Source organism: Argopecten irradians, chromosome 3, assembly GCF_041381155.1.
Source record: "Argopecten irradians isolate NY chromosome 3, Ai_NY, whole genome shotgun sequence".
NCBI lineage: Eukaryota > Metazoa > Mollusca > Bivalvia > Pectinida > Pectinidae > Argopecten > Argopecten irradians.
The window spans coordinates 47,896,619-47,909,044 of record NC_091136.1 but is presented as its reverse complement, the minus strand read 5'-3'; the positions used below and the strand labels follow the sequence as shown (position 1 = coordinate 47,909,044).

The following is a 12,426-nucleotide window of genomic DNA, read 5'->3' as shown; positions in this document are numbered from 1 at the left end:
CTGTGGTTGCTTCCCCTGTTTCCTTACCTAATGACATTTCCGAGTGTAGACAGACTCTGGTTGATGGCTGACCCTTCCCTCAGTCTGTCCCCTGTAGCCCCTGTAGATGAGCTCCTCTCAGATCCTGCCAGATCCACCAAGTTAATGTCACTGCTCCTGGTGTTGCTTTTGCCATCAGCTCCCATGATCACCTAAAGTTAAACATTTGAACATTAATAATCCAAAAAGATACAGATCAAGCAAACAATTGTCCTTTACAATCACATTAGCTTCCATGCTATCAGATACATGCCATTATATCAGAAATATGTTTGATCAGAAATTGGTTGATATTTTGATGCTCGAAATGGTTTATATCTAAACCCAATATCTAAAGATAAGAAAACAAATTACCCCCGGTATCCAAAGAGAGATTTTAATGGAAATATATGTCACTCAATGATGGTAGCGTTGCAAAGAGAAACAATCAAATGAAGATAAGGAAGAGGGACAAATGGCATAAATGCCATCAACTATCTTAAAATTAAGTTATGACACACTGCAACGGGATAGGATGTGTAAAATTAATATTCCCCACCCTCATTCATCGTGTTGGTACGGAAGCAGAAGGATGGATATCACAAAGTGATAATTAACATAGTACCCAATTGACACAGATGGGGACTACAGGAACTTGTCTCTTTCAAAACTTATTTATATATACTTTGATTTGTACTTTCAATGCAGGGGACTGATGGTCTATGGTATGAGGTAGAAATAGAACTCATTCTGTATGCCCGTTGTACTGGTATTAGTAGATTAGATCAACAATAAAATATATCTTGTATCTGATTATTTTGTTTACCAGAAGGATCTATAATGTCTACTAATCCTTTTATAAATGAGATTTTCTCTTCTGTTGTTTGTATGTCCTGTGACTTACTAATGGTAACTATACGAACAGGGTCTATTTCATTAATTTGTTTTCATCTTACTATAACAGTCAGTTTCATTTAAGGATAAGTCAGGTTTAGGAGGTGGAGGAAAGAAGAATGCCCAGAAAAAAAGCCCACTGACTTACGGTCAGCACCTGCCAACTGCCCCATCTAAGAATCAAACTCATGATCAAAACCTACAGGTAGAGACTTAGTGATCATATGAACATTGTCACTACTTGGCCACTGTGATTCCTGTTTACCTCAATCACTTTGAAAAACAATAACGGCATTCAATGTGACGCAAACAGTTCAATTGTTTATTTATACAAACTTTGTTTATGACTTATAATGCAACTGATGTCTAACACACTCCTCAAGGAAAAACAATGTGATTTTAATATAAACCAGTAAATATAAGTTGCATCCTGTATTCTTGAAAATTTATAGTTATACGTTAAGTAGCTGGGTCCCTAAGTAATCATAATAAACATATTACTTTTTTATCCAACTTCCTGACGTAAAGCCCTCTTCATTCTCTGTTTACCTTTTATGTCATGTTAAACACTACAATACGAGTGTCTCTGAACAGCTAGACCATAAATAACACACCTTGATATTTCACCTGTATAGTCCAGGGATTTTAGAGGAATACTAAATCTACAATTCTTAAAAAAATTGATTATGTAGTAAATCAATCATGTAGACTATATTCTTTTATAGGCTAGATATTATTTACCCCAAAAAATAAGCGAAGTATCTGGGAACAAAATTGTCTAATAGAATTTATTTATACTCAGTTTTAATTCTAGACTATTCTGTCCTTACTATATTTAAACAAGTCCCATGTAACTTTTGAGAAGGGAAAATGCTAAATAATGAGCCACCTAAAGATAATACTATAGCCCATCCACTGATTTTCCATATAAAATGCCAGCAAAAAGGATAAGACTTGGATAAGTGGTTTCTTATCTTTAATAAATTGCAAATAAATCAATATACATGTAGAGACTATATCATTTAAGTATAATAAACGGCCACAGGATGGGGTTCTCACAGCACAATTTTATAAAGTAGTACAGGACGCTAAGTGCGAGATGGGGAGTAACTTTATCCCCAAAACAAGAGATGTTTACAAGCTAATATTCATCTTCTAGCGATATATAGGCCTATAATATGATTTTCTGTACTGACCATTAGGACAGAAACGGCTTGAGCGAGCGTGGTCTTCGGCAGTATCCCATTATAGATGAGAGTTGAACTTGCGAGACTTGTGGTACTTGTATAGTAGGCCACCAACTGGTTTGGGGGGGCTAGAGCATGTAGGAGGGATATCCGGTATTAATGAGTGGTAATTAGGGATATTGGTGTACTCTATATAGGTTACAGTTTAATGGGGGTTTTGGGTTTATGGTATGAAGCTGAATTATGGATGTGGGAATTAGCTCGAGCTTCGTCCCCCAGGGAGCTATGGGAGGGGCCAAAAGGGGTAAAATTAGCTAAAATTTCAAAAATCTTCTTCTCCACTCACAGATGTTATGGAATTAAATACTCTTCATAGATAGAAAGGTCCTAAGGTCCTTTACAAAAATTGTGAATTATATGACCCTGCGGTCTCAGGTTTCCCCCTGGGGAGGGGGTTAAGTTTACTATAGTTTACCGGTATATAGGGAAAACACATTTTTGAGTATTATTTGATCATTTGTAATAGGAAATGAGTCAAATTTTGTCAGAATTATCAGTATGAGATGGCCATTGAATCCTATTAACCAATTTTTCCATGACTGACCCCCAGGGAATAACACATTTATGAGCATTTTTTGCTCAATTTTCATAGGAAATGAGTCAAACTTGTTTAGAATTATAAGCCTGAGATAACATTTTAATATCATATCTATATTGGTCCTGGTCAACCCCCTCGGGCAGCAATGATCCCTATGTGATGGCCATTGATATCTTATTACCAAATTTTCCATGACTGATCCCCAGGGGCCTTAGGGGCAGGGCCCAAATACGGGGTCAAATAGGCTAAAATGTTCAAAAATCTTCTTCTGAAATTCTGGAACTGGTAGAATCAAATACTCTAGCATCCAATGGAAAGGTCTTAAAGTCCTTAACAAAAATTGTGAATAATATGACCCTGGGGTCTCATGATTCCCCCTGGGGAGGGGGTCAAGTTTACTTTAGTTTATATAGGAAAAAACATTTATGAACATTTTTGCCTATTTTTCATAGGAAATTAGTCAAACTGGGTTAGAATTATTAGCCTGAAATAGCATTTTAACAAATCATATCCTTATTTGTCATGGGCTGACCCCAGGGGCCAGAGGGGCGGAGCTAAAAGGGGTCAAAATGGTATTTTCAAAAATCTTTTTTGAATTCACAGATTTGATGGAACCAGATACTCTTGATTGATTGGAAGGTCTAATGGCCCTTTACAAAAATTTGTGAATTTCATGACCCTGGGATTTCAGATTTTCCCCTAGGGAGGGGGTCAAATTTACTATAGATTATATAAAAAAACTCATTTAAGAACATTATTTGCTTAGTTTTCATAGGAAATTAGTCAATCTGTGTTAGAATTATTAGCCTGAGATAGCATTTAACATCATATCCATATTGGTCCTGGCCGACCCCCAGGGGCCAGAGGGGTGGGGCCAAAAGGGTTCAAAATGGATAACATTTCAAAAATCTTTCTTCTGAAGTCACAGATTTGATGGAACCAAATAATCTTCATAGATTAAAAAGTCAAATTTATAAAATCACTGACTGACTTTAAGGGCCTGATGGGCAAATATATAGTGTTTATATTCACGTCTTTGTTTCATTCTGTGTCTGAATTCAGGTGACCGCTAAGGCCCATGGGCCTCTTGTCTAAAGTTCTACTGGTGATATTGAGCTGAAAGTTGTCTGATATGATCCTTACATGGTCCAAACTAAACATTTTTTTCATGGGTCGATACTAAATCCAAGATGGCCACCACGGCTGCCATTTTGAAAACACAATTTTGATATTTTTCAAGTTCTGTAAGTGCGATTTTGCTGAAAATTGCTTGAAATAAGCCCGACATGCTTCTAACCAAGTGTTGTTATTTCATAGGTCAGTACAAAAAAAAGTTGCAAAACAAATTAAATAAAAACCATCTTCGTCAGTTCTCTATTGGAAGGGCAACCTAAGAAGTGTTGTTTTTTTGACACTCAAAATATCTCAAAATCCAAAATGGATGCCAAAGTTACTATTTAAGTACAATGTACCCAATGCCTCTAGTTTTCGATAAATCCCCGTTATAGTATACACAAATTATGCACTATGTCCGCAGTGGTCGATGAATTCTGGAAATAAGCGATCGCCGAAGTGAGATATATTGTTAAAGAAAGTGACCTAGTTGGATCAATACGATGTTTACTACATATTATCATTATTATGAAAATGGATGTGAAATGATTAAGACTAAATCATCTATGAAATAACTGAAAATATTCTAACAACAATACTAATTAACACATAAAAATGGACAGAATCAGCACGGTCATCTTGCCTTGAGTCGGTTATCCCGCTAATTTTCATACAAAAATTACCCGTAGACCTTAACTCTAAGAAAATGTATGTATTTTCTCGCATTTGGACTATTTCTCGTTTCAAAAACTGGTATTCAAAGATAAAAAAAATAGACATTTAAAAGTAGTGTGAGATGTGATTTAAATATCACCCTTCGACAAGTTAACGTATGGTTTATATATCAAGGATTTATAAGCTATTTACGTCCTCGACTTTATAGCACCTTCGCTGTATGTTGATAGCGATTTTGGCAACAAACCATACAGTAGCCTGCGATTGATTACGACTGTACTCAATCCAGGCATTACTGCGAGTAACTTCACGCCCATTACGTTTGATTGTTTCCTCATACATCCATTATTAAAAAAAAACAGTTCTGAATCCTTTTGTAATTCATCAGATATATTATTAGAATTGTATAAATAGTAAACTCGAATGAAAGTCTTGGTGTTTAGAGGTGGATTATGTGAGTTTAAGAATAGGATACCAATATTTATCATATCATACCGGTTGCAAATACAATATTGTATCTAAGACAAACCTACAAATCTGGGTTTTTTTTAATCGCTAGCTTCGGCGATCGCTATTTCCGGAACTCATACACACTCCGACCACGGTCTTTAAAGCAACATACGTGTTTGACCTGGCCTTTGAATAATTTTCAGACAGTTTTCAAAAGATTACTGAAGAAAAAAATAGTATGTCAATATCTTCATCCAGTCATGACACATATAACTTTATAAACATTTATAGCCAAAGTCAATATTGATACAATGATGTTCGGTTTTGAATTAGCACTAAAACAATAAAAAAATAAAATTAAAATGCCTTTTCAATACATTAATAAATATTATACGTGTATACAAAAATCATAAATAATGATCTTCTATGTATCGCTTTGGAGGATGTAGACACTTGCACGCTGTATCACTAATTTCCAAGTGAGCGACCTATGACACACGAAACACAGAGGTTTGAGAATAATTTACAATTTATACATTACGTATGTATTTTCACGAATGTCTCTGATGTGTGTGTTACACCAGAGATAAACGGCAATGCATGTGTCCCGCAATGAGCATAACATCTTTCATTTTCAGTCAGCCAATGAGATTAAAGCGACTACCTTATACAAAATCCAATTGAGGACATTTTTGTGTGTCATTTTTGTTTGAAACGAGGCTGCTATCCTCTTAGGGACGACACTTTCTTGTTTAGGATGATTTTGAACGACAAATGATCGATCTTTCCAACGGTAGTACTGCAACCGTTTTTCTGAAGACTGAATATCTGCTGAGAACCGAAAGCCTTTAAATCAACATGGTGGGGGTGATTTTTTGTCTCGGCGAACTTTCCCCCTTCTTGTATTACGTATGATATATCCATGTAGAATATGAGTTTTACCGAGTTTTGATCTACATCCTTAGACCTAAGACCTCTAAAATGGTCTATGAACACTCTGATGGGTGGGTTTTTTGGTTACCGATGGCTTAATGATCACTTTTCTCTTCGTACTTATTCTTGACTATCAAGTAGTCCACAAAGTACCAGACGTACATGTACACTGAAAGTATTTCTAAAAAAAAATCAGAATTCAGCAATAAAACTTATTTTTCATTTTTGAACCTTTGTTGAGTAGAATTTCAAATAATGACCGAGGGGGGGTCCTTAATTTTTATTTTAGATATGTCGTTTCTTCAAAAAATGTCGTAATTTCGAATGTGCATATTAATCAAAAGAAAAGCGTTTGTCAAAGAACGGCACCCTGAAGAATGCAGCGTTTGTGCAATGAAGTTCACAAAGGAATATTGACCGTCACGTGACCATGTATTATCCAATGAGAATAGTGGAAAATAGGAAGGTATTTAATATATATATATATATATATAAATTCTGTTAAATAAACATACATTTTGCACATATCCTGTTTTCTTTATATCCCTGGTTGTGATATGCACGATCTTGATCATAAAAGCCGACTCTTCAATCATTTCCGTTCCTATGGCTCAGGATAAAATTAACTATAAGTAATTGTCCCAAACTCGGCTCCATTGTCCTGAATACTGGAATGCGTCATGTATATTAATTTTCGAAATTGATATTTAAAAAACACAAACTCTACATACATATATATAATAAATGGTTATGAAAGCGCAATTCCGATTCGCTAAAATCTCGTAAACTCCTGTGAAGATGGAATCCAGCATATTTACGTTCAATGTTAAGCAAACACTTTTATTTTTCTGTTCGTGTGCGTGTGTGTGTTTTATTTTTCATTTTCACGGTTTTTAGAAGTTTTGAGCTTTGTGTTAATGCCAATAATTTGTAAAGTATTAGCATTTAAGGGTTCATTTGCTATTTTGTTTACATTTTAGGTTTGAAATAATTATGAGAAAACGATAAATCTTTTAGTAACCGATATTTTGAATTACTTGATAAATTCGGTATTAACTTAACACAAACCTTATAAGTTATACAGTCAGGAAAATACAAAACAGAAACATATAATACTTGCTAAGAATGAAAATTGAATAAAAATATGTCGAACCTATCGTTAAGTAAAAGAAATTCAATACAAAGAAATTCCATACATTTATATTAGACAATAACATAGACATATGCATACCTACATACACTAGGAGATATATATATATTAGTGTTTTAATGGATCAATTGAAGTAAATTTAAACTCACTTCTTGGGTGTATATAACTTATAAAACTACCTGATTATTGAAGATAACGTCAGAATGAGTTGTGAAGATACAACAGCCATGAGGCAACTCTTTGGTCATGTTAATGTATCTCCTATTCATGACGTCACGCAAATCTTTCATGACGTCAAGTAATTCTATAGTGACGTCATTTCTACTAAGCAGTAATATTTTGCGAGTCTTGTGACAAAACAAAGAGATATTAATAAAATCTCGTATACAATACAGCACAAATTTATGATGCATGTTATTACTGAACTACAACAACCTATATATGTGCCCTGAATATCCCTTACCGTACATGTATGTGTACATGACGGAAAAGTATGTGCTGTCAGAAAGATTAAGCCAAAATGTTGTTTTCTTTTTAAATTCGAGACATGTTATACACATTAAAATAATTAAAACATAAAATATTATAAAACAACGATAAATGTCCTTTTAAAGTGTTATTTGATCTTGCAAATAAAGTACGCAAAAACTAAAAACGGCAACCACAGGCTTCCATACAATATTTCTATGGTTGTGACCAACAACTTTTTATTCAATGTTTACATTTCAAAACCGCTAGTAATAAACATATCGTGACACAATTTCATCAATGTATGATTTGATTTCGTTATTACCATTCACTGATTTAATTTAACAAACTTACTATATCTAAGTCAGTAGGCCCTAATCTATTTTGTTTTGATAGTGCTCAAGCGGCATCACTCGGTCGAAGCAGACAATTTTTTTTTAAATTGTTTCCACTATAGAGTAATAATCACCTTTTAAAGTCATAGCTGTCGTAAATCAATATACATGAAGACTATATCATTTAAAGGGACAGCTAATGTTACACAAGAAAATTGCCTGTTTGTGACAATCATTATCCATATGTGTACCAAGCAAGACCCAGTACAATCAAGATCATAAATATGGTAACCAAATATGATCATGTTCCCAATTGCTTTTAGCAATTTAAAACAAGCTGGAATTGAGTACCCAAACTTTATATATATATATATATGAGTAAATTGAATTAGCTCACTTCACAACTTTTTACGAGAATGTGATAATCATGACAAAGCTCTCTTAAAAATTTAAGAAAACACCTTATTTGGATATTTCTTAATAATTTGGGTATTAATGTCATTTAACAGCTAGTATTCGGGGAAGTTTTGCAATAGATAGGACGTAATACATTGCACTGAAAATGTGGAATTCAAAGAATCAGTCATGTCTATCAGAGACAAATGTCTCTGCCTCTAGATCACAGGGACATGGCATGAATATCCAACCAATATATATGTGTGTGTTTGAGTGCCGTAGATCGTGAGTTTGAGGCCCGGATAGGGCACGAGTCAATAAATTGTCATGCTTTGTTAAATGGTGTTTCTTTGATATTGTATATATATCATAATATACTATGTTCCCTTTGGAACACTTATGAGATGTTATATATTGTATTATATGTATACCGTTGGATAGAAATTCGAGCCAGTTCCCTGTGCTCCAGATCAAATCCGAACACAAATTGGAGTGGACAGGACCTATGGAACAGGACAGGAAGGCCTGACATGGATAGCACTATATGACCTTCACTTCATGTCAAGGTCAGAACAAAGGTGCTTCTACATCCTAGTAACCATGGATATCATGTACAGATGGACAAAGTTTGGAAAATAATCGACAAAAAGGCATTCAAAACTTTCATGATTATCACGAGTTTTATTTATTCTGTTCACTTAAAATGTGAGGATAAAAAACACTTTAGTTTAGTAATTTATCACTAGTGTACATTAAAGTGTCAACCTTATAAACGAATATTTCATGATGCTCTTAAGGATTTCAATGTGCGTGTGACCATTTATCAGACCCTATCACCACAGACAGATTACTCTTTGTCCCCCATATTTTAAGTCTGATGCACCCAACATAATAAAACAGATCCCCCTAGCCTACAGATCAGGTTGACACCCCATGTACCTTACAGAACAAGGACATCTACCTGTATATCATACTGACATCCTTGTACAAAAATTTGATTGATTTCTTACCTGTACTTATAACATGGAATATTTATGGCACCTGCTTTTTCATCATAATATATTGCCTCTTATGCAACTGAGAAGTTGAGTTTTATGAGGGAAAATATAAACTTCCTTGGATAAAAAATAGTGGTTGCATTGAAATTGATTTTATGATAATGCCACCCCACATTATAAATCAGATCGGCGATGAATTAGTCTGGTGTTTAATGTTTTATTACTTAATGTTTATGATGGACACGTAATTATTTGATAATGATCTCACTGTGATGTGAGGTGTTTCAGGAATGCACCCTGAAGACTTCCTCGTAGTTATAGTGATTTAAGGTAGAACCAGTGGTGACAAACATTAACGATGGACCACAGCAAAGTTTCCGTTGTCATAAAGCTTCAAAATGCAGTAATAATTTATGTGTACATCAATAAACTTGATAAAAGGCTTCAAAGCATGTATTACTACAGAGGCTAGACCTGTTTATCAGCGTCATCTTAACCACAAAGAGTCAATTTGGGATTGTAAGATAAACATCCAGCTATCAGAAATTCTTTAACATATCTTCTAACAATGGCTCCTTAAGGAGTTCCTTGCCTACAACGGTTAAACATTGTCAGGATATTCTGTAATTAGTTATTTGCCCTTGCAGGTATGTATTTATTGTGACGTCACAAAATATTGACGAAACAATCAATACCTACCCGCAAGGGAGCTAAATCTGTAAGATGCAAAGACGGAATAGGAATGTTTTCTCGAAACACTTAAACTCTTCAGTGATGTTTATAAGATAGTATCCAATATTACAGTTTGATAACACTATTAAGATGTCACACATAATATTTATATCATAATCAATGTGAGATTGAAATGCCATATCCAAGCACAATTTTCCTAGAAATTTCTTATTTCATTAAAAATGAAATTGAATTTCCATAAATATCAGTGATTCGATTACTGAAATCTTATATAGCGATCTAATTTGAAAGTAACTAGAACACTGACACGTCAGAAAGGGCCCCGCTATGTGTCTGACGTGCCTAAGTGGAAAAGTAGTATTTTGACAACGAATTCTTCCGTGTTAGCTATATGTTGCTAATAAATAATTAATGTCAACATTAATTGGGAAACCGATGATGGCACATTATTATAATTCTTTGGAAAAAGTCTTCCAAGTATTTAACTTGAATCCTGATTCCAAGCTAACATTACATTAAGAGCATACAATTAACTCAAATAAATTTGACCTTGACCTTTGACTTAGTAACCTTGGCCCATGACCTTACCTTTGAACAGTCAACTCCTTGTTTAATTCTGAACAACTTTGCATCATAATGTTATAACAAAATGTTTATCAGTTAAGAGCAACAACATTGTGATTTTTTTAAATGTTAAAATCCAAGATGGCCGATTTTTTAATTTCAGCCTGAAAAATTACCAAGCAGATCTAGGATGGATGGGGAATCATCATGTAAAATATGGGGAAAATACTCCACTCCCTTCCATCATTAATGTGCAAAAGAAAAAAAACGGACAGACGGACGGACGGACGGACGGACAGACGGACGGACGGACGGACGGACAACCTGATTACTATAGGGCACCCGCATCTCGATGCGGGGCCCTAATTAAATTCATTATATAACATTATGTGCCACTAAATAGAGGCTAAGTATTTAACAAAATGGAATATGTTCAATAAATTTCAAATTACATATATAGCCATTCATGCAGGATCCTCGAATCTATTTAACATAACTGAGTAAGCACATACAGGTATTTCAATATTTCAATACCTACGGACTGTTTGCATATTATGGCGTTAACAAATGCTCCTAGAATGACACTATAATCATTGTACAATAAAGGACAATAGAGACATTCATTGTTATCTCTCAGTTAAAAAAACTGTTTGTCACAAAACCAGTCATATCTTCTGGCAAGTGGCATTAGAAAATATTTTGTGATTGCCTATCAACGATATACATGTAATGTTTGAACTCTAAAACATCACTTGTTGGTTTTCTCACGCCCACAGATTATTTAACCGAGATATAAACAATGAGCTCAAATATAGTCTACAGACAAAGGAAATGATAATTACTAGGATCTGCTTTTGTCAGCGGTGGAGCATTGTTAAGGTTTAAATTTTTTTTTAAACATTTAAGATATTTTGAGATTATTACATATACAATAGAAGTTTTGGTCGGAAATACATATTTAGCACTAATCCTTTTATCATTAACAAGAGGCCCAAGGGCCTTAATGGTCATCTGATCATGACTATCTTGGCAATAGACGTATTGGAAATTATTAGATATATGGTGTCATGGTAGCCATCTTCGATTTGGGATCAATCAGAGATGTAATAACACTTTGTTGAGATAAAGTCAGGATCATTTCAGGCAAGTTACTGTACTGTTAGAACTTGAGAAGAAGTTCAAAATGTGTTTTCAAGATGGCAGCTGTGACGGCCATCTTTGATTTCGGTTCGACCCAAAAAAACAACACTTTGTCAGGACCATGTCAGGATCATTTCAGGCAAGTTTCAGCCAAATCGCACTGGTAGCACTTAAGTTCAAAATGTGAGAAGTTTACTGACAGCGGACGACGGACGAAGCATGATGACTATAGGTCATCTGACCAACAGAAGCTTTCAATACAGATATACACACTTGAAGGTAACAATTCTAACAATACCTAGATCTGTATTGCAGATATAGAATCTTAAATGAGTGTTCATTTCCTATGAAATTTTATGAAACATTTCTGTTAAAAAGTTTTTGTTTTTTTGTGAGCCTTAATTGGCAAGCAAAACTAAATCTTTGAGATGAGTTTCATAAAATCTCATATGAAATCAACAAAAATTTAAGATACTTTTTATCACATTACTACAACAACCTGCATCTCAAAGAAAAATTCCAGCAATGGCCTTCATTTTTTCCCGCAACCCTCGAAAACCTGACATTTTCCCTAATATCATGTCATTTTTCCCATTAATTTATGTTTCTGTCATGACGTCTCAATGAAGTTCCAGTCAATGAAAATGGCTCCATGTCATATTACACTAGTGACATATGCAAAAATATTTAACGGCGAAATCACTGGATATCAGGTGATTTATGTGATAAGTGTAAATCAATGATCCTTTAGTCATAAAAACAACAGTGCTGAAAAATGGTTTGGCTGAAGAATACAACAGTTTTACACATAATA

General features: G+C 34.4%; 1 protein-coding gene across 4 annotated transcripts in view; it reads right to left on the bottom strand.

Moving 5' to 3' along the window:
• LOC138318868 (kinesin-like protein KIF28P) overlaps nt 1-12,426 on the bottom strand; it is a 62,395-nt gene that overhangs the window by 22,302 nt on the left and 27,667 nt on the right. For all 4 annotated transcript variants that reach the window (XM_069261635.1, XM_069261637.1, XM_069261636.1 and 1 more), the window contains exon 6: nt 28-191. In XM_069261635.1, the coding sequence (XP_069117736.1) occupies nt 28-191 (164 nt within the window). The remainder of the gene's footprint in view (nt 1-27; nt 192-12,426) is intronic.